This window comes from Talpa europaea (assembly GCF_964194135.1).
Source record: "Talpa europaea genome assembly, chromosome: 2".
NCBI classification, from domain to species: Eukaryota; Metazoa; Chordata; class Mammalia; order Eulipotyphla; family Talpidae; genus Talpa; species Talpa europaea.
In genome coordinates, this window is record NC_140068.1 from 151,413,566 (window position 1) to 151,440,213 (window position 26,648).

The window sequence follows — 26,648 nt, forward strand, 5'->3', positions numbered from 1 at the left end:
CTACCAATAGCTTGATAGCACTTAGACGTAACCCCTTGTGCCACCGGGGAGGCCTTCTAACTAATATTGATCATACGTCTGTCTTTTGATCTGCCTTTTTGTATTGATAGATGATCAGAATTGATTAAAATTGTTCTCTTCCTGCTTTTACATTTGCTCTTCTGTCAGGAATTCTCTATGTAAGAACCTGAGATTGCTATTCTCCTGCTCCAGAAGCAGGGGAGAGCCAAGCCCATGTGAAATCCGGAACTCAAGGACCCCATTATTGTAGCTCACAGTTCTTCAGAGCCTAATTTCTTACCTCTTCCCTGAGAGGAGGGGCAGGTCCAGGCCCACCAAACTGCATTCTAGCCCTGCACATGCCATGCGCTTTCCTTTTTCATCTGAAAAATTCCTACCGGAATGTGAAAGTTCAACTCAAAGGCCCTTTGGGAAACACCCTTCCCCTTGGCACTTAAGCAGAATTAATCACTCTCTTCCGTGCCACCAGAGGATTTTCCATATAGTTCTATTATACCATTGTGCAATACAGTGGTTTGCTTGCTAGTCACGGAGCTTGAGGCTAGTAAGTAGAACAATGTTGTCCTGTTCATCTGATGACCTGACATCCATCTATTCACCCATCCACCCACCTTTCCATCCACCCATCCATTCATCCATCCATCCTTTCATCCATCCATCCATCTACCCATCCACCCACCCATCCATCCTTCTGGCCATCATTTTGAGGCCAGCACTGTAACATCCCCTCTAGTGCTTAATACTGCATGATTCTAAGTATTATTTAACTTCTCTGTAAGGAGAAAACAGTGGCCATGACATGCTAAGTAAATGATTCATGCACCCTGTATCACTCCTGTCTTGATCACTGTTAAATGTCCAGCACCCAATAACTTAGTAGGTGCTCAAAATTAGTTGAATGAGCAAATGAGTTAATTTGTAGAAATTGATGATGAACTTAGGTAAAGGAATGGTAGAACACCAATCCCCATCTCTCACTTTTTAAAAAAATTATTTACTTGAAGTAACTGTATTTGTACTGAACTTTTGCAGCAGCTCCAATTATTTCTTTCAGCTGCTACAGATAATTACCACTTACATACATGCAGTTTTCTCTGCTCCACAAAACATTTTTTTATTTTTTTAATTTTATGCTTTTTACATCATTTTTCATTTTTGCACAATGTATGCATTTTCATCTTGGTTATATTCCCCATACAATTCCCACCCCCCTTGTTTTGATCCTACCCCCTCCTACCCCGCCCCCTGCAGTGCATGTTTGGTTTATAGTTGCTTGATGATTGTGGTTTTTACTTTATTAGTCTTTTCCCTGGTCCCTATTTAGGTTTTCTAAATTCCTGCTATGAGTGAGACCATCCGGTACTTTTCTTATTCTTTGTGGCTCCTTTCGCTGAACTATAAACATATGCTAAAAACATAGGGGTGCGGGTGCCCTTTTGAAAGTTTCTGTGTCCTTTGGGTAAATACCCAGGAGTGGAATTGCTGGATCATATGGAAGCTCCGTCTCCACAAAGCATTTCTTGAGCAACACAGCTAGCAGACACTGGCATGCTTAGAGCAGTTAGGTCCTAGCAGTAGCGAGTGGGCTGGGCTGGAGGAATCTAGTTCGAGAGACTGACACTGTGGACTCCTGGGTCCTAGCCAGGCCCTCCCTGTCCTGAGCAGGAACACACCAGCAGCAGATCTGGGCTTAAATTAACTTTCAAAGCAGCCATTGCTGTTATTCCCTTCCTTCTCCAACACCTTTCAGTCCTTTTCCCAACTTTAACTTTTCACCTCATGTACACTCGCCCCATTTTCATCTCCTCTGTCCAGTCCTAGAGCCAGAAAGCACAGGTGTGGGAATGGGTGGACATTCTCCTGGACAAGAGCCAATACTCTAAGCATTTTCAAATTGTCCACATAGCATCAAAGCAGACACCAACTATGACATTATCTACGCCCTTTCCAATGAAGGAAACTGCCATGGGTTTGCTTTAAAGTCTTTATTGTCCTGAATATAAAAGACAGAAGTCCTCTAGGATATAACAGAGTTCTTTATGTGGAAACATTATTTTTTTACAAGTGAAAAAATAAATACCTCTTGGAATAAAGGCTTATATGCTAATATGTGCCATAAAAAAGTAGAGTTTTAATATCTGACAAAATGTCTGTGCAAAGAAACAAATGCATAAACACATTACTGCTACATTAAGGCAATATGAAAAGTATACTCAGAAATTTCAGTAAAGTGACAGTGTAGGTTCCTAGCTTTCACTGAGCTAGTATTGCACCCAATAAGGTCATCTAGGTTTCCCAACAGCCTAGAAAACCCACAAGCTGACCGGCGTCCAAAATGCCCAAGTGGGAGTGGAAAACATGATTAAGAATACAAAACCAAAACACCTGAACCCCCCCAAGACATATGATGGGGACAACCAAACCAAAAGTTAATACTTCAGCATTTACTTAAAAAAAAAAAAAAAAGTATACACTATCTATTATACCTATGATAAGGCTGTAGAAGGCTCGAGCAAAGCAACCCCGCTGGGTGGAGCTAAAGTAGAGGGCTTGGGAGAACTGAAGACGGCCCCCCCGCCCCAGGTTTGGAAGCTTCATCTTTGCCAGCAGGGTTCTCTCTTCCAAAGGAACATGCACCCCCTTTTTAATCTGAAAACAAAGAGAGCTTGCCTACTGCACAGAAACCTTATAACCAAATTGGTAGCATCTTATAATCCAAAGGCTTGGAGTACGGAGAGGTGGTTGAAAAGGAACTGGAAGCCACCCACACTGCTTTCCACTGGCCAGACTGGTTTAAATCTGACGCCCTGGTTGTCGACGTTTTAAAAGCACAGAAGTGACTGTTCAATCTGTCGGCCTTCCAATCATTCTCGAACAAGTTATAAAACCAGAAATGACGTGAAAATGACTACTTCTTTAAGAAAGATTTTCCTGTTAAAAATGTTCGGAGTCCCATGACCATACAAAAAGAACCAAGTAAATTCTTAAAGTTAATTCTTACAAACTTTGCTGCAGGTAGGAAACTTACCTGGGGATACATTAAGGAGATTGACACCAACATTTCCTAAAAGGTATCCACTTTTTGGCTAGGTTGCCACTTAACTGACATCAAAGATTTTACTTATTCTTTTACTTGCTCATAAAAAGAATTAAAGTCTAAGGAATATCTCTGCGTCCCAGAACTCCTCCTGGTCCCCTCACTGGACCCGCGGGGTCTAAGCATGGTATGTTCTGGCGGCGAAGTGTAGCTGTCTTCTTTTCCTTCTCGGTTTAAATGTTGCATGGCAGATGGGAGTGGGAGTATTTCTTTTCTCCACAACCTATTATTTTTATAGTTCGTCATAGTGCAGTTCATGGGAAAGTGGCAGGTCGCCCAGATCAGATCACAGTCAGGTTGAGAAGACTGGTGTGGGTCGGGAGGTAAACGTGCTGGACATGCTCCACCCGCGACCTGCATACCGGACACGACTGGAAGAGAGAAGCCAACAGCACCTGTTAGGGCACCTTCCAGGATGCCTGTCTGCAGTGTTCACCTGTGGCACCTGTTACTTTACATTTTCTCTTTTCTTTTTTTAAAAAGATTTATTTATTTATGCATACAAGAACTGGGGTACAGGCCAGAGGTGTGGGGGGGGTGAGAGGATTCTCCAGAGACAGAGTGGGGAACAGAGCCGTGGATTGACTGAAATACACTGCTGAGGGGAGCAGCAGGCGAGACAGGAGAGGTCTGCTGCGCCATGTGGGTTGCTCCCTGGCTGGGGCTCAAACTCGTGCTGCAGTGGCTGTGGATAGCTTCATAGTGCAGTGCTTAACCCCTTGCACCACCAGGAAGGCCCCTACTTTCCATTTTCTAAGTGAGAACACAATTACTTCTGGTTACGGGCTCCCCAGTGGCGCAGCAGTTGAGCGCTGGGTTACGAAGCTGCCCGCAGCCTCTGCAGCGCCGGTTGGATCCCCGGCTGCAGGTGAGGGTCCCACATGGCGCGCAGACCTCTCCTGCCGCCTGCTGCCCCCCTCAGCAGTGTACTTTGGTCCTTCTGCCTGCTCTGCTCCCCGCTCTGGCTCTGGTGAATTCTCTCACCCTCCCGCACTTCTGACTGTACCCAGTGCTTGTATAAATAAATTAATTAATTAAAAAAAATAATTACTTCTGGTTTTCAACCAGTGGACACCTTTGCTTTCTAGTGGGTTCCAAAGTGTATGCTTTACAAAGGATTACAAAGAGTAGCTAAAGAAATGTATAAACTGAAGGAAACGACTTAGCTTTAGTTAAACTATTAGATGAGGCACAGTAAGAAAATGATGATTAAAGATTTCTTGCTGTGCAGGAAAACTGGCCCCAGCATGGGCAGATGCGGAACCATGGGCAGCGGCTAATAAGGAAAACCTTCCAGACACCATGACCTTGGCGAGGCTGGTGGACACAGGCCAGTGCCACAGGCCAGCGAGTGCGGCTCTGCTCCTGTCACAGGTGATGCTCCAAATTCTGGGCTGGTCTCTCAGCAAGCATGTGCCCTTCCTCAGCCCAGGAGGAGTCTCAGGATATGTGGGTGCAAAAAGGCAAATCCATGACTACTCCTGGGGAACTAAGCCATCACAGGAGCACACTCCACTCCGAAGGACACAGGCTTCCTGCTGGCTCATTATGTAGCCATAAAAATAGTTCTGAAATTAGCAGCTTCAGGGGGACTAGATGTTATTTAGGGCTAGTTTTACATAAAGCCACAGTGACAGTTCTAAGAAAAGAAAAAAGAGTCAAAAAATATTTTAAGAGTAAATGTAAGGTGCAAGAAAGAAAAATTACTATATTCAAGTTGATTTTATTTTTTATATCAATGTTATAATTAGTTCAACTTGCTAATAGCCAATGCAAGGAGCCCCGAGAGGCAGTAATAAAATGAAATTGATCACAGGGCCTCCCCCGTGGCGCAGTGGTTGAGCGCTGGGTTGTGAAGCTGCCCACAGCCTCTGCAGCGCCGGTTCAATCCCCGGCCTCCGGGCGAGGGTCCCACATGGCGCACAGACCTCTCCTGCCGCCTGCTGCTCCCCTCAGCAGTGTACTTCATCAGTCTGCCTGTTCTGTTCCCCGCTCTGGCTCTGGTGAATTCTCTCACCCTCCCGTGCTTCTGACTGTACCCAGTGTTTGTATAAATAAATAAATAAATCTTTTTAAAAAAAGGAAAGAAAAAAATTGATCACAAATAATCAGAGTAAAACATCAACGATGGATAACTGTAGTTAACTGTAACTCAAAACTCCAGTATTCCTTTCCAAATATTTGAGGTAAATAATAAACATCCTCCTCCTCAGTGTCAGAAAGCAAGAGACAACATGAAATGCAGAGGAAGTCCGGAGCTCTGGAGGCCTGGATTCTGGTCCTTGATTCAGTCACTAAACTAATTTGATACTCAGTCGAGTTTTCAGAACTTGAAGTCTATGATTCAGAGTATTTACACTGTTGGAAAGAATATGCTAATTAAGGAATCAAAACAGAGATAACCAAATGCAGATGAAAATGGAAATTGGTCTCCAAGATCCAAATAACAAGGGGAAACCATTCTGCTGGCAGAGAACTCAGTGAGAACACTGAGCAGTTAAGAAAATAAAAGTAACAATAATAATTCTTTCTCATGAATTTTCTATTTTTCTATGTTAAACTTTTCTATGTTAAATCCATTTTTCATATTTATGGAGAGGATATTTTTGTATCAGTTGGACAGAAACAGATTTATAGTCCAACATTAGAGTAGCTTTGAATTTAAATGGAAAAGGTAAATCCTCTCAATAGGTAAAAATTCAAGCAATATAATCAATCTTATGACTCATATCTTTAAAGAAAGATGGCAGCCGTGAAATACTCCAATTGTTGTGCAGTGATTCATGGAACGGAACAGAATGAACACAGAAATGTACAGGAAGAGATGGAGAACTGGTCTTTTTTTTTTTTTTTTAAGATTTATTTCTTTATGCATGCAAGCGCTGGGCTACAGGCCCAAGGTGGGGGTGAGTGTGTGAGAGAGGATTCACCAGAGACAAAGCAGGGAGCAGAACAGGCAGACCTACTGAAATACACTGCTGAGGGGAGCAGCGGGTGAGACAGGAGAGGTCTGCTGCACCATGTGGGTTGCTCCTTGGCCGGCTGGGGATCAAATTTGTGCTGCAGAGGCTGCGGACAGCTTCATAGTGCTGTGCTTAACCCCTGTGCCACCAGGGAGGCCCAGAACTGGTCTTACGTGTTTGGAGAAGCTGTATATGGTTACGCATCTCAGAACAAACCTAGAGTGAGAGAGGACTTGCATCCTTGCAAATTCATATTCAAAATCTCCACTGTGAGGAAGCTCTATATAACCAGGTAGAGGATCCACTTAAGGATGCTGCTCATCTCCCTCTCTTCTCTGTGATCATAATCAAACTGGCTCTGGTAGCAGAACAGAGATCACACATGAGCTTTTCCACATGGATTTGGCGTCACTTCCACTGACAGCCAAAGACTTAAGTTGTAACTAAAGAAAATGGTTCTCATAACCCTGGAGGACACTAGTCAACTACATACTGCAATATTTATACTCTATATTTTATGGTTATGCAATATTTATACTCTGTATTTTATGGTCATGAAATGATTTCTTCTTGTTGAAGTAGAAACACAGAGTGTGCTGTTAGTGGTAAGCTTTACAATTTACACATTATAGAATATTGAGAGAAATTCATGAAAGTGGACAGACAGATGCTAGACTATAACTAATAAGGTAGCAGAGTGAAAATCTTTGGACCATGGAGACCATATTCTTAGCTGCACCAGAAAAGAAAGAAAAGAGTATGCTAATCTCAAATGTCCACAGGGCAACACCTTTGAAGACCCTTGTAGGTGGACATGGGCTTTATTTGGGTCTGAGTTAAAGGGCCAGCTCCTTAGGTGCCACAGCTGGGAATGAGAGGGATACAGCAGGCCAGCAGAGCCCTTACCTGGAGCTGGGAGGCACAGCTCTCACAGCACACAGTGTGGCCGCAGGGACAGAAGGCCGAGTTGATCTCCTCCTCACAGCACACCATGCACAGCATGGCTTCCTTCAGCTTGCGCAGCTTCTCCTGGAGGGCTCTGGTCTGCTGGCAGCTGAGGCCCTCACAGCTGCTGCAGTTCAGCCCGTTCTCTGAGGACTTAAGGGGAGAGTTGGGGGGGCTGTGGTCGCTCCTCGAAACCAGGTCCACGACGCCGGCGTTGTACAGAGCCCTCCTGGCGTGGTCATAGACCTCCTTTGACGTTCTCTTAATATCAAAGACATACTTCTTGCCGAGGTTAATGTTTTCATTCAGAAACAGAGACGCCAGGTGGCCCTTCAAGTCTCGGCTGTACTGCATCATGACGGCGCTGGTCACCGTGTCACACCTGCGGGGAGAGAGCGACACCCACGTCAGCACAGCCAAGCCCAGGCCGCGCCCGGCTCAGCCCTTCAAACACTGCTGTGATTAAGAGACTCACACCCACAGGTAGTTAATTGTTTGCAAGTTTGAAATGAACACATCCAGTTACTACAATTTCACATGTGCTAAGTCTTTCAATGCTTCTACCTGTTTCTCAAATGTCTCCAAAGGCAAAGCAGCTATAATGCAGGGCACAGTGATTGTCCACCTCTGGGACATGAGCTACTGTCCAAAGCAGCTTGGGCAAAAAAAAAGGACATTTCTCTTTGAAGTCTTTATTAAACCTTTCTATGAATTTTTAATTCTGCTTCACAATTTGCAGGTGTATTTTAACATAAAAAAGGCTGTTTGCCTGCCTATTAAAGTGCTCATTTTTAATTTCCTAAATATTGGAGTCATATCCCACTCTAAAGCACCCTCTGAAATGGGAGCATGATACTGTTACTAACAAATCCTTACTGAGGGTGGAGTGCAGATTCAGGGTAGCAGCTCCCCAGGGAGGAGACACGCTGTATCGCCTGCTGGGCACAGGCAGGGGCTCAGTGAACAGACTCAACCCCTTGGGAGTTATCTGGGGGAGCAGAGGTGCTCAGAGAGAGCAAGCAAAGAGATGAGCAGTAGGATACGTCCGCGCAGAGCGTGGAGAAGCCCCTTCTGCGGGAAGTCAGCCCACGCTGACGAAGACTCCATGGCTACAGCAGACACGGTATGTTTGAAAGCAGCCACTTTCTGTCCAAGATTCGATGACACAATGATACAAAAGAAACGGTAGGAGCCTGTGGCCACCTGAAAAACTAGCACAGTGGATGGGCGCTGAGTTAAGGGGTGCAGAGCAGTACATACCTGTAGAAAGCATGCGTCTCTGTGATCGCCCGGTAGAGCCCGCTGGCTGCCCTGGTGCTGATCATCTTAAACAAGAGCACGATGCTGTTCCCAGACTCCTTGGTGACGGTCAAGTACACGTTCTTTCCTGACTGGGTGGCCATCTGCACCACAGGGTAAGCTATCCTAGGAGACGGGAGGAGAGGCATGAGTAAGACCAGAAGCGATGTCACCAAGTGCGTCTTTGTAGTTTTCTCGGTGTTCATGGCCCAGCAGTAAAATCAGGCGCTCAGTCTGAGGCCGACACAGCAGCACTCTGCTCCCTAGTTATGAAAGTGCACTGGAGCAGCTGTGGGTAAGTGGAGAGGGCTGTGGGAGGGAGTTCTGGGGCGTGTGCAGGTGTGTGTAGGCGAAAAGTGATATTTTTATAGCAGTGAACTTAGTTGAAAAATATTAACTCTGCTCCATTAGGATGCTTGAGTTAGGATTTCAAAAACTAACAGGGGGAATTCCCTGGTGGCGCAGGGGTTAAAGACAGCGCTATCAAGCTATCGCCAGCCACTGCAGCACGAGTTCTATCCCCGGCCAGCCAGGGAGCTACCCACGAGGTGAAGCAGACCCCTCCTGTCTCACCCGCTGCTCCCCTCAGCAGTGTGTTTCAGTTGATCCAACTGTTCTGCTCCCCACTCTCTCTCTGGTGAGTTCTCCCATCCCCTGTACCTCTGGCCTAGGCCCCAGTTCTTGTATGCACAAATAAATCTTTTTTAAAAAAAAAAGCCTAACAAGGCCATTGAAGGCCTGAATAATAGTAATGTACAAAACAAATTAAACCACTTCATTCTTAAAGGATGATTGTCCAGTAGATCCCTGTCCATTTTCTTTTTTCATGGTTAGAGCTATAAAAGTATACACATGTGTATGTATTAAAAATAAATAAGGGGCCTCCCCAGTGGTGCAGTAGTTGATTGCTGGGCTGTGAAGCTGCCCGGGGCCTCTGCAGTGCCGGTTTGATCCCTGGCCGCCGGTGAGGGTCCCACATGGCGTGCAGACCTCTCCCACCGCCTGCTGCTCCCTTCAGCAGTGTACTTCGTCAGTTTGCCTGTTCTGCTCCCGGCTCTGGCTCTGGTGAATTCTCTCCCCCTCCTGCGCTTCTGACTGTGCCCAGTGCTTGTATAAATAAATAAATTAATTAAAAAAAAATAAGACTGGGTTTACCTATTGATTGGACTAAAGTCATCTTTACAAATTGAGATGCCGTCAGGTCCAACCCCAATGAGGAGTTTCTGCCCTTCGCTGTCCCTCACAGCATGCCATTCTATGCCATAGTTCTCCATTGCCGACACGATCTGCAAAACCTGGTATTCCGCCGAAGCCTGGCTGGTCCCCTCCAAGTCCTTATGCTTTGCAACAATGCTGTAAGGACACGAAAGGGGCAGAGAAATGAACTTATGCAGTGTTCAGGGATAAATCTGCATCATTTTCACAAGCGAATTACATTGACACCATCATTTATGCATCACAAAAATTAAATACATTTATTATTGATGTTTCATTTAGCAAACACATTGTCTTTGTCTTGCTAATTGAAGTTACCCTGCATTACGACATTACCTAAGTTTCAGGTGTACAGAACTGCAAATCAACACGTGTGTATACTGTTAAGTTCACTTTTGCTAAAAGTTCTAATCTAATACTACTTCATATTCACCAAGATAGCTATAATAAAAATGAGCAATAACAAGTGTTGGCAAGAATGTGGAAAATTTGCAGCCCTTGTTTATTGGCAATGGTAATGTAAAATAGAGCAGCCAGTTTGGCAGTTCCTTAAAAATTAAACTGGAGTTGGGCCTCCCCTGGTGGCGCAGGCAGTTGAGCGCCATGCTGTGAGGCTGTCTGCAGCCTCTGCAGCGCCGGTTTGTTCCTGGCCAGCCGGCGAGGTTCCCACATGGCGCTGCAGACCCCTCCTGTCTCGCCCGCTGCTCCCCTCAGCAGTGTATTTCAGTAGATCTGCCTGTTCTGCTCCCCGCTCTGTCTCTGGTGAATCCTCTCACCCTCCCGCACATCGGGCCTGTACCCCGGTTCTTGTGTAAATGAATAAAATCTTTTTTTAAAAAAAGTTCTAATCTATCCTATCTCATACCTTGTTCTCATTTTCCCAGTTTATCATCCCGTCTTTTCCCTACCTTACTGGTAACCACCAGTTTATTCTTGTTTTACTTGTTTCAACTGTTTCTTTTTTCTACATATATTCACATATGAGTGAAATCACACTGCTGATTTCTGTCTGGCTTATTTCACTAAGCACTAACTCCCTCTATATCCATCTTTATTGCAGATATTAGGATTTCACCTTTATTTTTTATCTTTTTTTTCTCCCCCACCTTTACTTTTTAATAGCTAAATAGTATTCCGCTGCGTGTATAAACCGTATCGTCTTTGTCCACTTGTCAGATGATGGGTATTTAGGCTGTTATAGTTTGTAGCTACTGAAAATTATTCTACAATAAACATGGGGATGTAACTATTTCTTCAAGTTGTTTCTGTATTTTTGGGTAAATACCCAGAAATGGAATAACTGGATCATACAGAATTTCTATTTTTAATTTCTTGAGGAATCTCCATCCTGATTTCTATGTGGCTGTAGCAATTTACATTCCCGCCAGCAGAGTGCAAGAGTTCCCTTCTCTCCTCACCCTCTCCAGCACTTGCTTATTTTCTTTGGGGAAATCATCAACCTTTCAAGATCTCAACTAGTAAACATTATTATTTAACTATTAAATATTCAGTAGGAAAAACAGAGGATGCTGGATGGGGATGAATTAGAAGAATTATGGAAAATTTTTTTTTTATTTATATTTTTTACATCATTGTGTATTTCCTGTAAAATTCCCACCACCAATTCACCTGTGAAGCATCACCATAGTCCCTTGTGCTCCTCTCTCCCCTGTTTTGATTCCTTTTCTTCTTCCTCCCTAATAGAGTATCTCTGATTTATGGCTGCCTGCTAATTTTGTTTGTTTTTTTTTTTTTCCCTGATCCCTTATTTGGCTCCTCTATGTTCCTCTTATAAGTGAAACCCTCCAATATTTTTCTTTTCCCTCTGGTTGATTTCACTGAGCATAATCCCTTCCAGCTCCATCCATGTTGCTGCAAATGGCATGAGCTTATCTTGTTTGATTGCTGAATAGTACTCCATTCTGCATATATCTCACACCTTCTCGATCCACTCATCTATTTTTGGGCATTTGGATTGTGTCCATATCTAGCCTATTGTAAATAGTGCTGCAGTAAATATAGGAAGTTTTTCTAAAAATAATGTAAGAAATTTACATGTAGGAACTTCTCATGCACTGTTTACATTTACCTTATAAGTTTCATTATAATATAGCATTTTAAGGGACTGATTTCTCCATTGGGGTTGAGTGTTTCCAATATAAACCTTATAGATCCCTACCTACCTCTTTCTGTCCATGTCCTTGTGTATTTCCTTATTTCCTTCCCTCGAGTGTGGACTTACTTCTGATGAAGAGAATATATGGTGGAAATGACTGGACGTCACCCACTGCTGAGAGTAAGTTATAAAGAATTTGACTCCATCTTAGGTGTTCTCTGTTGCTCAGACTTGGATGGCTGGCCCTGGGTGAAGCCAGGTACCACGTGATGAAACAGTCCCTGGGAGAGGCCCACGTGGTGAGTAAGGGACAAGCCCTGCCAACAAGCCACATGAGTCAACCTGGAAGCAAATCCCTCTCTCCATGAAGCCTTCAGATGAGACCATACTCCCGACCAGAGTCACATAAGATCTTCAGCCAGAGGACCCAGTCAAAACAAGTCCTGATTCCTGACCCACACAATTGTGAGATAACGTTTGCTGTTTTAAGTCACTAAGTTTTAGGGCAACCTGTTACACAAGAATAGAGAGCTAATATGCAGGCTTCTTGGTTTGATCCTTGCTGGTAAGAAGAAAATACCAAAATACTTGGTAGATTTTTTTCTTTTAGGAGATTTGCATTCTGCAAAGATCAGAGGTTTTTAAAATTCCTGTCATGTAGCATTTCACAAGGGCGTTTATTTGTCTGGAACGATTGGTAGCTATACACTTTTCAAAGAAAAGGCCAAGAATCTTTTGGAAATAATTGGTTAAACTGGCGATGGCTAGGTCTTAAGCCTCACGAATTATCTGTATATACCGCAAATTCATTTTGCTGTTGGCAACTCTTCTAAATGTGCTAGAATCTGAGTTTCAACACAAGCCTTCCCTGCAGGCTCACCTGTTCAGGGCAGCACTGGAGAGCTCCTTTGCACACAGCTCCTCGTAACTGTACTTGGCGGTGTTCTGGTTGTAGTCTCCAAACTTGGCCTGGGCCAGGAGAGCGCTGAGTTCCACTGCTTGCTCTGGGGAGCATGGGAGGTGGCCTGCCAGGAGGGACTCCCTGATGTGCAGGAAAAAGATATGCCTGCAGAGCAACATGAGAATGAGGTTATGCTGGGACTAACTTGATATCAAACTCAACCTGCTTAGCAATTTCACAATCCCTTTTAAGTAGGGAAAACAGCAATTACAAAAGCCATCCTGAAAACAGTTTCCATGAAAGAACCTTTTTTATATTATGAATATTAAGGTAAAATAAGTCTAAGGATTAAATTTCCCTGGAATTAATTACAAGTATAACCCAAATGAATCTAATGAAGTTTAGTAGCAGCCAAGTTACAAATGTAAACTAATTCTATTTTAGCATGATACTTAAAAATAATCAGAAAATATTTGTTATTATCTTGAAATTCTTAACCTTATTCAAGTGACTCCCCCTAAAATCTTTAGTCTTAGTCCAAACTTCTATCCTTAGAACTGTAATCAAAGGCCCACTTGCCCAGAGACTACTCCATTTGGATGTTCTTCAGAATTCAATTACTGTTCATTCAAAACCAAACTCACTGTCTCCTCCCAAACCCACCATTGCTCCCAGTGGAAACCACAGACTCACTTCTGATTCAATCCTATTTCCACCTATTTTCTGTCTCTGAAAAATCTTTAAATCATGTTCCATTCTTCTCATTTTTACCTCCTCTGTTACAATATCCTCCCAGGTGATCTCTCTTCTGGACGCTGTGGTAATCCATCAGCTAAGCACCTGCTTCTGGTATAAACCTGACATTTCTCTGCTCAAAATTCTTTAAGGGATCCCCACTATGTGCCAAGGGAGCATGCACCCTGGGTTCGCATTGCCTGGCTCCAGGCTTCTAATCACATTTCTTGTCATTCCCTCCAGCTACGATGGCGCAGGAGGACAAGTCCTCTTTTTGGAATCGCCAAGTACGCGCATGCCTGAGTCTGGCCTTGCTGCTCCCTCTGTCCTGAAGGCCACTGATTCTGTCCCTCACTTATATACCCTTTTGTCTATATCGCAGGCAAACTTCTTTCTACAGTACATAGTCTGACTTCTATTACTTAGATGCACATAAGCTGACTTCTTAAGTGTCTCCAACATCAGAGAACATATTGTCTGCATATTGTCTGCAATGGGTTCATATCCTACCTCAATTTCTTTCTCTTTGAACCTGTCCTCACTGTGCACAACACTATTTTCTACATTACCTGAAAGGTATGGCATATTTAGAAATTCCTGGAAAACTTCAGGTGGTATTGCCTGCCAATCTGTATTACCCAAGATTCTAAACAGAGTGTCTGCAGTGCCAGAGGTAGACTGGCTGACGTGGTAAAGTTTGTCTCCGCAGACATACAAGCACGACTTCCTGTGATGACTTATTGGGGCCTCTCAAACTTGCTTAAATGCCCTAATAAAAGGATGAGAGAGAGGGCCTCCATGTTGGCCTAGAGGTTAAATCTCAGTACTATTGGCCCTACAGCCTGAGTTTGATCCCCAGCCAAGGAGCTAACTCACACATGGCACAGCAGACCTCTCTTGTCTTGCCTGCTGTTCCCTTAGCAGTGGATTTCAGTACATCCATCTGTTCTGCTCCCCACTCTGTCTCTCGTCAATCTTCTGAACCCCCACACCTCTGGCCTACACCCCAGTTCTTCTACGCCAAAAAAAAAAAAAAAAAGAATGAGTTAGAAACTGAAATGCTGTGGACACTACGTATAGTCAGTTCTCCTTCTGATCAAGGACACCCTTATCCTAGTCCTCACTACTGCTTTCGTTTGCATCCTACTCTTGTGTCTGACATGCCAGCTAGAGGACAGCATGAGCAAAGTCAGAAAAGCAGGAGAAAGTGAGGTTGGAACATAGGGAGAGGCTCTAGTAATGTCTCAAAATAAAGAGCCAGCTACCTTCCTTCAACTCAAAAATGTTTAAATTCAATGTTTTGTGCCTTTGACAATGACAAAGAAATATTTTAAATGATCAAGCTCTGCCAAATACTGTGTTTTTTTCCCCCTTATTCAAAGCCCCTCTGAAGAAATCACAGTAAGAAAGCATAATAGCACTGAAAGAAGATAAGTATGGTTTTTATTAACCCAAACATCTGCTAGTCTTTAAAGTATTTCTGACATACTGCTGAACTGAGAAAGGGGTCCTTTCTGGGGCAGAGAAATAACTACAGAAATGACTTGCTTGAAAACAGCTATCTGAGGAATGAGGTCTAGCATTCCCACAGAATCTTGGCACGCTGCTTCGGTCCTCAAAGGGCTTTTAGGTGACCATTTGGTAAACTTCACCTTGGTTAACGCTGCACCTCTGTCTCTGTAGTCACTGGGAGTATGTTAGTATGAAATGAAAATATGAACATATGCTTACATTAAAGAAATTCCACACTGAAAAAATATTAAGGGTATCACCACACACTAAGTGTTCTCAATTTAATTTCTACTGACATGAAAGTGTCTTTTAACTTACCCCCAAGTTAGAAATTAGTTCCTGCTTTATTAAAGAGTAAATAGAGTTTGCAAAAGAAGAGTTTCAAAACTGATCCAATTCTTTTTCCAAGCTGTCCACGCCTACTTCTGGAGAGACAGCTGCCAAAATCAAAGGCAAAGAAGCAGTAACAGAACATGAACAGGTGGGCGGCAGCCTGACAGCAGTGCTGTCTACGGCCATGTGTGTCAGGATTAAAAAAAAAAAAAAAAAGGAGACAATTGGTGTTTTCTACATACTTCACATTCTAGGCTAGTCTGCAATCAAAACCTGTAAGCAGAACAATTCTCCTTACTGTTTACATAAACCTACCGACTGGGTTCCTCCTGTATTTTATAGTTTTGTGGGCTATAAAGCAATCTTTCGATTTCAAGTTCAAGAAATAACGAACATCATGCATTATTGCCTCTTCACCAAGGCTGAGGTTAAAGGTGAACACAACTGGTGTTATCTTTTTAGAGGGAACTTATAGCCATTTAGCACGAAGGAACGTTTCCCATCAAGGTAACTCTGGCCACAAACTGGGTTTTGTGTGACAAGTTTCTGCTCTCCAGGATGGAGCTGTGACAGCAAAGATCACCAGCTGTAAGGAAAGTCACCAGTGGACTCTTTAGTGTGATCTTTCCAAGACGGAGGATGACAGAGCTTAGAGACACATTTCTAAGAAGGAATCCAGTGATGGCTCAAATGTTAGGGGTGGTTTGGAATTAAGGTTTCCCCTATTATTTTCTCTTGAACCAGCTGGCCTGTAACTGTCTGGCTCATAGATTAACACCACCCCCCCAAACCTCCACCCCTTTCTTTTTTTATAAAGTAGGGGAAAGGTTACCAAAAATTTCAAAATAAGCAGATGTGGTCCAAGTGGGTCTGCAGTGAACTGTTGTGGTTTATTTTTCCCCTACGGATCAAAAATGGGTGGCCTATTTAATTCAATTTAGGCTCCATGCTAGAATTACATATCTTATAGGCATACCAAACTGCATCTTCTAAACTTTCTTCTAGTTACCCTTTAAAATTCATGATTCTTCATGTTTGTTCCAGTTACTAAAGAAAATGGATATTTTCAATTTATGGATCACATTTTGTGCCCATAGGGAGGTTAACTCATGTCTTTCCATCACTGGTGCAAATGAATTCATACTTACTGTAGCATTATGGAAGATTGAAAACATTTTTTTTGGTATGCCAATTTTTCATTTTACAACGAGTCATATAGTCTTCACATATTTTTCAAAGTACCTCAAATTTCCTCTATTTTAAAAAATTAATTCTTTTCTATAGCTTTAAGGGATGAAGTTAAGTCTTTCATCTTTTAAGAATGTGTAATCGGTGAAGTTTCTGCTAAACACCAACTTGGCTATTAAAGAAATCATCTAATAATCAAAGCAGAACTTTCTGCAAACCAATGGGGAGGTGTAGCTCTGTTCACCATGGACCGTTACTCTCCATTACTGCCCTCCAGTTATATTCCCTGCTACCTCAATTCAAAGAGCTTTTCGTGGGCCTCCCCTGGTGGCGCAGCGGTTGAGCGTTGGGCTGCGAAGCTGCCCGCAGCCTCTGCAGCGCCGGTTCAATCCCCGGCCACCAGGTGAGGGTCCCACATGGCGCGCAGACCTCTCCTGCCTCGCCCGCTGCTCCCCTCAGCAGTGTACTTCGTCAGTCTGCCTGTTCTGCTCCCCGCTCTGGCTCTGGTGAATTTTCTCACCCTCCCGCGCTTCTGACTGTACCCAGTGCTTGTATAAATAAATAAATCTTTAAAAAAAAATTTATTCAAAGAGCTTTTCGTGACAAAAATGTAAAATATCTACATTCAGATTCACTGTTTAACTTCAAATTTAAGGATTTAACCTAAGTAGTTATTTTGAAAAACTCTCCAGTTTCAATAAATGAACATTATTTCTCCCCCCAAAACGTGACTGTCCCTGGCTGTGGTTAGTAGTGGTTTGTCCCACAGCTAGTTTGACCCCCGGTGAGCTGTCTTCCTCAGACCAGCAAGTTATTTAACCACATCAGTATATTTTGAACCAAACTGTGACTGCCAAGTTATATTTAGAAACATCATCAAAACAGAATTGCTCTAAGAGTTTCTTTGTTTTGTATCTTAAATTTCAGGGCAACAAAAATCAGTTCAAGATGGATCATAGGTCTAAATGCAAGAGCTAAACCACAACACTTTTAGGAGGATATAAAGCACAGAGCATCTTCATGACTTGGGGGAGAGGCAAAGACTTCTCAGAACAGTCAGCAAAAAACCCATAAAAGACTAAAATGGGTAAGTCAGACCTCACCAAAATAAAAACTCCCACGCATCAAGAAAACAGGCAAATCAGACAGAAGATTGTTACCTGGGTAATATATAAAGATTGTTACCTGGGTAATATATATGCAACTCAAACATAAAGGTAGCAACTCAATAAAAATAGGTAAATGACAACAGCAGCTCCACTAAAGATGTATGAAAGGCCACCAAACTCATGAAAACGTATTTAACACTATTAATCGAGAGACATGCAAATTAAAACCACAAAACAGCCACACAAAGGCTGGCAAGGATGCAGAGGACCTGGATCTCACTATTGAGGGGGGTACACAATGTTAAAACGGCTTCGAGAAAAGGTGTGACAGTTACTTATAAAAGTCCTCTATGACCCAACTATTCCATCCTTAGGTATTTACTCAAGAGAAATGAAAATACTCTTCAACAAAAAGATGTGTACTAGAGTATTCAAAGCAGTTACATCCATAACTGCTGGAGAACAAGGTGTTTCTCAATAGGAGTGTGAATAAGCAAACAGTTGTACATTCCTATCAGGGGATGCTATCCAGCCATAAAAGCATGGGCCACTGAGATGTACAACAATAGGTTGACACTCAAAAAATGTTTGATGGGGCCTTCCCGGTGGCGCAGTGGTTGAGCGCTGGGTTGCGAAGCTGCCCGCGGCCTCTGCGGCGCCGGTTCGATCCCCGGCTGCCCCCCGGCCACCAGAGGAGGGTCCCACATGGCGCGCAGACCTCTCGTGCCGCCCGCTGCTCCCCTCAGCAGTGTACTTCGGTCCTTCTGCCTGCTCTGCTCCCCTCTCTGGCTCTGGTGAATTCTCTCACCCTCCCCTGCTTCTGACTGTACCCAGTGCATGTATAAACAAAACAAACAAACAAACAAATAAATAAATAAATAAAAACATGCCTCTAAAAAAAAAAAAAAATGTTTGATGAACAAAAAGCAGCTAAACACAAGACAGTGTTCACTGTCAGATTCCAGCTACATGAAACAGAAGAGGCATAACCAATTTATGGTAGAAAAACCACAGGACCCTGGTTGTGAAGTATGTGGGTGGGGAAAGGATTGGAGAATCTTCTGGAGTAGTGGTAATATTCTAAAACTTGATAAGGGTTTTGTTCAAACAGGCATATCCACTTGTCGATACTTATTAAATGTTATAATTAGGACGAACATTTCATCATATTTAATTTTGGTATCAAAAGGAAAGAACAACAAGAGGCAAATACTGAATTTAGTGAATGATCTGCATACTTTATTTAGGGGGAATTGATCTTACACACTGTTTATTTGAAAAGCATCAAAACAGGAGATGATGGATGAGTGAAGATCATCATATTCATAAACGTGATCAAGCAAGTAAACTTTTAACAGTAGTAGCCAGCTAAGGCAACTGGATGTTCGCTGTAAAAATCTTCAACTTTTCTGTATATTTGAACTTATTTCTAAGAAAGATTTTCGAGTGAAAGTCCCTAAGAGTGAAGTTTCGAAATTCAAATGAATAGCAACACCTAAAATGACCATGAACCGTCGGGTCTACTATACTTCAAGCAGGGCTTGGAGCTGAGAAACCTGTCACACCCAAACCACTACAAAGTTAGCGCTCATTCTGGTTTGAGGAGATCCTTCTCTAGGCCCAAAATACAAAATGGGAATCACTGATAAATCTGCTCCTTGTCGGGCTCCAAAGCAGCTCCAAGTTATGGGGCATGAGGGGAAGGGATATTCCCAACATCAACATTCATTACAATCCACCCCAGAAGAGACCCTGGGAGCAGAAAATCTGTACCTTTAAAAAATATAATTATTCACTCAGTACCTGTCCTTGGTAAACAATAATCCAGGCAATCCTGTAGTTTGAAAGTATTAACTACAACCTCTTTCTAGATCAGCAGGTGCCTGACCAGGCCTGGAAAGGTCAGGCTGCATTAAGAAATGGCTCAGATCATAGCTGTACCTGCTGGCTTGGAGACGTGTGGTGCTGGTCACACAGCACACCTATGTGAGTCTGACCCTATGCGCCTTCTAAATATTCAGATTTCACTGAATATAGTTCAAGATTAGAAGTTCATCTTGGTAACTTAAAAATCACTATCTCAATGCTTCATACAAATACGTTAAATCCTTAAAATTCAAAAAGAGACTGAAGATATCCAGGTGGGAGGTCTGTGGCTAAAATAAACATGTAATAGCACAAGCACCCTATATTTTTAGCAAATAAGCAAAATAGAATCTAAATTAGATGCCTCCCTGGTGGCGTAGTGGGTTGAGCACAGCGCTATGAGGCTGTCCGCAGCCTCTGCAGCGCAGGTTCAATTCCCGGCCGGCCAGGGAGCAACCCACATGGCACAGCAGACCTCTCCTGCCTTGCCCGCTGCTCCCCTCAGCAGTATATTTCATCAGTCTGCCTGTTCTGCTCCCCGCTCTGTCTCTGGTGAATTCTCTCACCCTCTCGCACCTCTGGCCTGTACCCTAGTTCTTGTATAAATAATCTTTAAAAAAAGAAAAGAATCTAAATTAGAATTCAAAAATTTAGTACTGTTTTGGTGACTCATATTTATGTTTGTATCAATCTTTTTAAACTGTCCTGGGGTCTATTTTGTGTCTGGGCATGCAAAAAAGTGTCATTCCACTCTGAGGCATGCAGCTGATAGGAAGAACATAAATGACATCTCTCTAATAAACACTTTTGCAATAGCATTGTACTTAACCTACCCTGCCTAAACCACACAAAGGTAAATGATGCTGTTTTTAAAGACTTGGAACATGACTACAGGCATTACTGATTAAGGCCAACGTGAATCAGCTCAGAGTTGGTTGAGATGATCACATTTTATCTTCCTATAATCTGCACAGGGCATTTGCTCTGTGTTTCAATAATGCCTCTTCTCTATGTTTCTATATGCCTAAGTGATTTTTGTTGGGAGACGGGAAAACTGAGTTTAATAAGTATTTAGGACTTACAAATTGGTTGAAATTAGATAAAGTGCTACTGTAGCTTGAAGATTATCTGAACTTTAAAAAAGATCCAGGCAAACAGAAGTTCATTTGAGATAAGAACAGCTGCAATAAACAAATGGGGTGGAGAAGATGAAGGAAAGAAAGGAAGCAAAAGAATGCCAAGCGCTGAGCAAATTCTTAACAAAGAATGATTGCTACGAAACATTTTTTAATGGTGAGATTTCTCTTTGCTAGTCTCAACTTTCCAGGGTTTAGAAGCAAACTGGAAATCAATGTCTGTAAGAAAATTTACATCTTCAGTACCAGTGAGCTCCATTTTAATTTATTTCCCAGTTCTTAATTGTTGATTCAATACATTTATGCACCAGACATTTGCTTGACTCTGGGAATACGTGTTGATCAGCTCCCTGCTTAAAGGATTTGAGATTACCAGAATGACTGACAATAAACAAATTGTCACACAAGTAAATGTAGTGTTACACGCTCATTAATGATGTAAAGAAAAGCTTCACGACACCTTGGGAGACTTCAGTCTCCCCAGCAGGCCTAGAGAAAGCTTTCACCAGGAGTGATGACTGGCTGAGGTCTAAAGAAGAGGGTGATTTAACTGGGGACCAAACTCCTCACATCTCCGAAATCTTGTTGAGGTCTAGCATTCAAGATCACAACAACACTTTCCTTGAATAGTTAGTTCAGGCTCATGAGTCCTGCTAGGAAATAGAATTCAGGTGTTGGTGAGTCTCAACTAAGCAGAGTTACCCCAGCAAAGACCACACAGCTCTGGGAAAATATGGCAAGGTCAGGAGAAAAAGAAAGATTTTATTGGCAGTGGATGGTGTAAATATCATCTCTGGGGCCTCCCCGGTGGCGCAGAGGTTGAGCGCTGGGTTGCGAAGCTGCCCGCAGCCTCTGCTGCACCGGTTCAATCCCCGGCTGCTCCCCGGCCACCGGAGGAGGGTCCCACATGGCCTGCAGACCTCTCCTGCCGCCCGCTGCTCCCCTCAGCAATGTACCTCGGTCCTTCTGCCTGTTCTGCTCCCCGCTCTGGCTCTGGTGAATTCTCTCACCCTCCCACACTTCTGACTGCACCCAGTGCTTGTATGTATGTATGTATAAATCAATCAATAAATAAATCTTAAAAAATAATAATAATAATTTCTTAAAAAAAAAATCATCTCTGTAGATTCAGCATATACGTCTCTAATCTCTGGTTTTGAAAATGTTAACAAAATCTCACCTAAATTGCTGTGAATAACTGAGAGTCCTTTGAAAGGCAACACTCTCAAAGATCATTATTATTTCAGATCTATGTCCAGAATACATTAGTTTCACTTTTACTTTTAATCAGAGCATGGCAAACATCTGTTGGAAGTACCTGCTGTCTCCATCTCTAGACTCAGCCAGCCTAAACAAGACTCTCCCATTATTGTCAAGACTCTCATTCCAGAGAAAACATAATAATGTGGGTAAAGAACCAAATCTGCAATTAGGCCTAATCAGAAACCAGATTAACTCTATCTACTAAAGTAAGCAGACATCTGATATACTTTCTGTCTTCAGAGGAATGTATTTAGGCAAACATGGAAAATACTGCAGACAAAAAGCAAAAGCAAAGGCAAAAAGTCTATAGCTAGAAGAGAGCTGAGAAATAATTTCTTGTCTTTTAACAGTGATAAAGAGCTGGGCTTAGTCTTGGAAGTCTGTGCACGCTGATAGTAGGTGGCTCACTCCGACCTAGAAGGCAGGGCCTTGGCAGCCCCCTCAAACTCTCCTATTACAAACAGGCCTGCCTTCCAGCCCCTCATTCTCACATCTAATCAGATGCAAAGGAATACTTGAGCTGCTCCCATTCCAGTTAGGTCAGCTCTACTGTGAGCCTGCTACTCAGATTATCCAGAGGACAACTTGGCCAAGACATTGCAGCATCATTTAATAAACTGTCTAGACACTTTGATATATACTAAATGTTCCCTCGTGACTGAGAGACAGTAAGAAATCGCCTCTCTTAACCGAACAGGCAAAGCTGAGTTTACTCACTACATGAACAGGTCTATTTCATCTTCACAGCTTTTTTCTATGACAAATAAACATTAAAAAGTCTGTCAAGCCTGCTTTATCTCGCAAACATACCATTAAGAAAAACAATTATCTTTGTTCTATAAGTACCATTGAAAAACAATGCTAATTGTAACTAAGCTGGACCAATTACAACTTCCAATCCTAATTAAAAGGTGCAAATGCTAATTATAAACTACTTTATCTAGCTATTAAAACAGGATGCTGTATAAACTTTAGGTGACAGTTCCTTAAAATTCTGTTTTTCAGACAACCCCACAAGACAAGAAAAATTCACCAGTATTTTAAAAGCAAGTCAAAAGTTTAGCTCACATGAATTCTTCAATAAGATTTCAAAAAGGAATTAAAATCAATTACAATTACCTAGTTAACTAGGTGTGTGCAGTCTTCAAGTGCTATTAAGCATGAATCTCAAGAGTCAAAGTCAATTGAGTCAATAAAGTAGGAAATTTGATTCCAGTTCTAATTCATAAAATGTCTCTATTTCTCGTATGAATAAAATAGAGTAGATAATAGTTATTAACTCAATTACCAGAAAGCACTGGTAAAGACCATCTAGTAGTAAATTTTAAAGTCTGTATGCATTCATAATATAAATGCTTCACACTATTGTGGCTGCAGTCATTGCTTAAATTATTTACTCAGTCCTCTACGCTTTTGCAGATTTAAAAATTACATTTGTATCACAAAAAACTAGGTTTGCATCCAGAGGCTTGAGATGATTGCAAAATCATGATAAGACTATACAATGCAAATTCCAATATGTTGTGTTATATTTTGCCTCTTACTCAATTTCAAGTTATCACATGAAACATGAAGTGGAAGCAAGCTTCCACTAACCAGCTTTAAGGGAAAAAAAACAAAACAAAACAAAAAAAAAAACCAACCTATTCTGATTAAAAAAGACGACCTAAACGTTCTTAAACATGCAATCATTTGAATATTTCACATGTTCAGGAGCATTAAGGGTTCAGTATGCTAACTGCCCTCAGAAGCAAAACTGAACATTTCCTTTACCCTTAAAGCTCTCAAACAAGGCAAAGCCAAAGCAGACATTTCAAATTCAAATAAATCGTACTTCAGAACATGTTTCTATCAATCCTTTGGTAAGCAAAAAAAGACATGTTAAAATTCTTAAAAGATACTGTTCACTCACCATTATGCAAAATTTTCACTCACATTTTCCACAAACATGGCAAATTTCCAAGCGAAAGGATTATGGAAAACATTAGGACTTAGATTTAAAGTTTGCTGTGTTAAAAATACTCATTTTTCTTTTCTTTTTTTATATGCCACTCTAAAATTTAGGCCTCTTGCGTCTCAGCCATCAATATTAAATACTGGTTTTCTAGTTTGGCTCATCCTTGAGAAAAACATGAGTCCAGGGAAGAAAATATTTTCCATTTGAAAAAGGAAACCACAAGCTTCAGCTGTCTACCACTCTTGGTGTTTTTTTTTTTATAAATAAAGAGATAAATGCAGCCATCTAAACTCAACAATCATAGGTAATAAGTCTGTGGGTGGAGTCTGGTTACACTGGCCTCAAAAGCATTCTCTCCCTGAGTTTTCAAGAAACTTAAAAACTTCTAGAATTCTGCCTTACCTTCCACGGAGCTCTGTGCTGCACACTGTAATCTGACACTAGCCTGAAGAAGTTGACCAAGTTGAAGTAACCCAAGAGGAACTGTTTCCTGCTTTCTGTTAGAACAGTCCACAATGACCTATAGTAGCATTGCTCAGACAGAGGTTACTATCGGGCATTAGATGCTGCTATCAGGAAGTCAGTTGAGTTTTTTCCCCCTTTTTGTGTGTGTTGTGGAACTCATCTCCAATTTTATAAGAATTCAACCCCGTTTTCAGATTGTTTACAAAGACAAGGCCATCCCCAAGGAGAGCTGGAAAATACACCCCATGCCAACTCTGTAGCTCCCCGTTCCAACAACAAAGGCCTGTGCTATGGAAAACTAATTATGAACTCACTCTCCATCAAAGCGAATTTGCCTAGAAGGTGCAAAGGCCCTTTCTAAACGGGCTCTGGAGTCTACCTGACATTGGTTTACTTAAGCATCACTTTACCTGGTCTGTTCCTGTAAGATGAGATGAGGTTCCACGAAGAACTTGACTCTCAGTTTAAGCCGGTAAGGGGGTAGCCCATCCATCTGCTGGGAGATGCGGTTCCTCAGATTGAGCCATAAGCTTTCACCTTTGCTACCAGTGAACTGCAGTCCAAAATAATCCACTTCTATGATTCCCAACCGCCTGCACACCTAAAACAAAAACGAACGCAGCACGGGTGAACAAGTGGCCTGCACAGTCCAAGTGAACCCAGATTCCCTGGTCCCCTTCCAGAAAGTCTAAGGGCCTCAACATTTCTGCTGTAAATTGTTAGAACAAAGTTCTCAGGCTCCAGGGATACTATACCATTAGGTGTAACAGAAAGGATGATCCTTCCTTTAATATCTGGGACATGCCAATTGCAGAAGAGAAAAAGGTGAGTCCTCAAAAGCACCTTCCAGAAGAACCAGGCGGGGAATCTACAGATATTTTCTTCCTTCTTACTCCAATCACCGGAATTCCCTGCACCCTCCAATCTACACAGCTGACTTGGCAGCACATTATCTGGACAATGTGAACCATCTGGATTCCCCCAAAAATAAATAAATAAAAAACCAAACTAAACACGCCACAAGTGTCAGCTCCGCTTTGCAAGGTGTTTTTCCCACACATCTCGGGTCTGGGTTTTTTTTTCCACATCCTCTCGGGGTCTGGGGTGGTGGTGGAAGGCACAGGGATCTCACTGGAGATCTAATTCGCTCTCTGCCGTGCCAATGCGCACTGCTGTCCACGCTTAAGGCCACGCTCGCTTACAGCTCACCGGGCAGTGGAGGCCCCACACCTGCTGTCCTCTCCCGTGCCAAGCCAGCCCGGAGATGCAGGTGAACAGCCCATTGGAGATGCAGCAAGACACAAGGGCTCGAGGTGCCTGCCAAGCAACCCGAGGACTTGGCCTGTCTCCAGCCACCTCACCCCGGGACGCGGTGGCGCGGCCAAGCCCCGCGGGGACGCCCCGGGCGGCATCAGCAAACACCTGCAGCAGGTGTGCGGGGCCGCCTCGTTCTGCAGAAGTGCGGGGCTGGGGCGCGGGCTGGCAGGGCCTCCGCGCGGGCCCCCCAACCCGAGCGCGCCCCGCGGGCCCGCAGGGGGCCGGAGGGCGCCCCGCGCCCGCGCCCAGGAGGGGGTGCGGGCCGTGCGCCCAGGGCGCGCTCCCCGTGGGGGCCGCCGCAGCGCCGCGGACCCCCGGCAGGCGCCGCGCCCCGCGCCCCGCGCCCCGGGAGGCCCCCACCTGCGCGCACCCCGGGCCCGCCCGCTCACCTGGGTGAGGCAGTCCTCGCCGTTGGCTTTGGTCTCCACCTCCACCTCCATGAGCACCGCGTCCGGCCGCGTCACATAGCACAGCATGGCTGGGGCGCGCCGCCGCCTCGCCCCCGCGCAGCCCGGCCCCGCCTCGGACAGGCCGCCCCGGAGCCCGCCGCGCCGCAGAGCCGGCCCCGCGCGCCCGCCGCCCCCTCGCCGCCCGCGCGCCCGCCGCCCGCCGCCCGCTCCCCGGCCCCGGTCCCCGCGGCGCGCGGCTCGCAGCAGCCCGACTGCCGGCGCCGCGCCGGGCGCCCCGCTTATATAGCGGCCCCGCCCCCTCCGGCCCGCGGCCCGGCCAATCGCCGCGCCGCGCCCCGCCTCCGCCGCCCCGCCGCCCAATGGCGGCGCTCGCTCGCTCGAGGCCCCGCCTCCCGCCGCCGCCGCGCTCCGGGACCGCCCGCGGAGGGGGCAGCTCGCGGGAGCCGGGGAATCGCGGGCGGGTGGGGGGGCGGAGGGTGGGCAGGAGGCCCGCGAGGGCGCCCGCAGCCGCTGCCCGCTGGGCGACGCTGCTCGGGCGGAGACGCGGGGCTGGCAGGGCGTCGCCAGGCTGCCGCTGTGAGGAGGCGCCGGGCTCGCTCCAGCTGGCTTTTCGGGAGGCGAAAGTCAACACAGGAGGCAAAACCCTCTGGAGCCAAAGGAAACTGTTTGCACTGGGTGCCCCCAGTGGGGGTGGCAGGAGGGAGGGTCCTCGGGCTGGAAGTCGTCATTGCAAAAGAAAATCTGAGTCTGAAAGTTTTCTGCCACTGATAAATAAGCCGGGGGCTGCAGCTAGTGCTTCT

At 44.1% G+C, this 26,648-nt stretch overlaps 1 protein-coding gene across 1 annotated transcript; it reads right to left on the reverse strand.

Moving 5' to 3' along the window:
- Positions 1-3,399: 3,399 nt before the first annotated feature.
- On the reverse strand, positions 3,400-25,914 carry MYLIP (myosin regulatory light chain interacting protein; the record flags this gene model as incomplete). The annotated part of the gene is made up of 7 exons (XM_084227863.1): positions 3,400-3,489; positions 6,988-7,408; positions 8,287-8,451; positions 9,481-9,678; positions 12,537-12,722; positions 24,532-24,722; positions 25,828-25,914. 7 exons carry the CDS (start codon positions 25,912-25,914, stop codon positions 3,400-3,402), a joined length of 1,338 nt encoding a protein of 445 aa, XP_084083989.1.
- Positions 25,915-26,648: the final 734 nt, after the last annotated feature.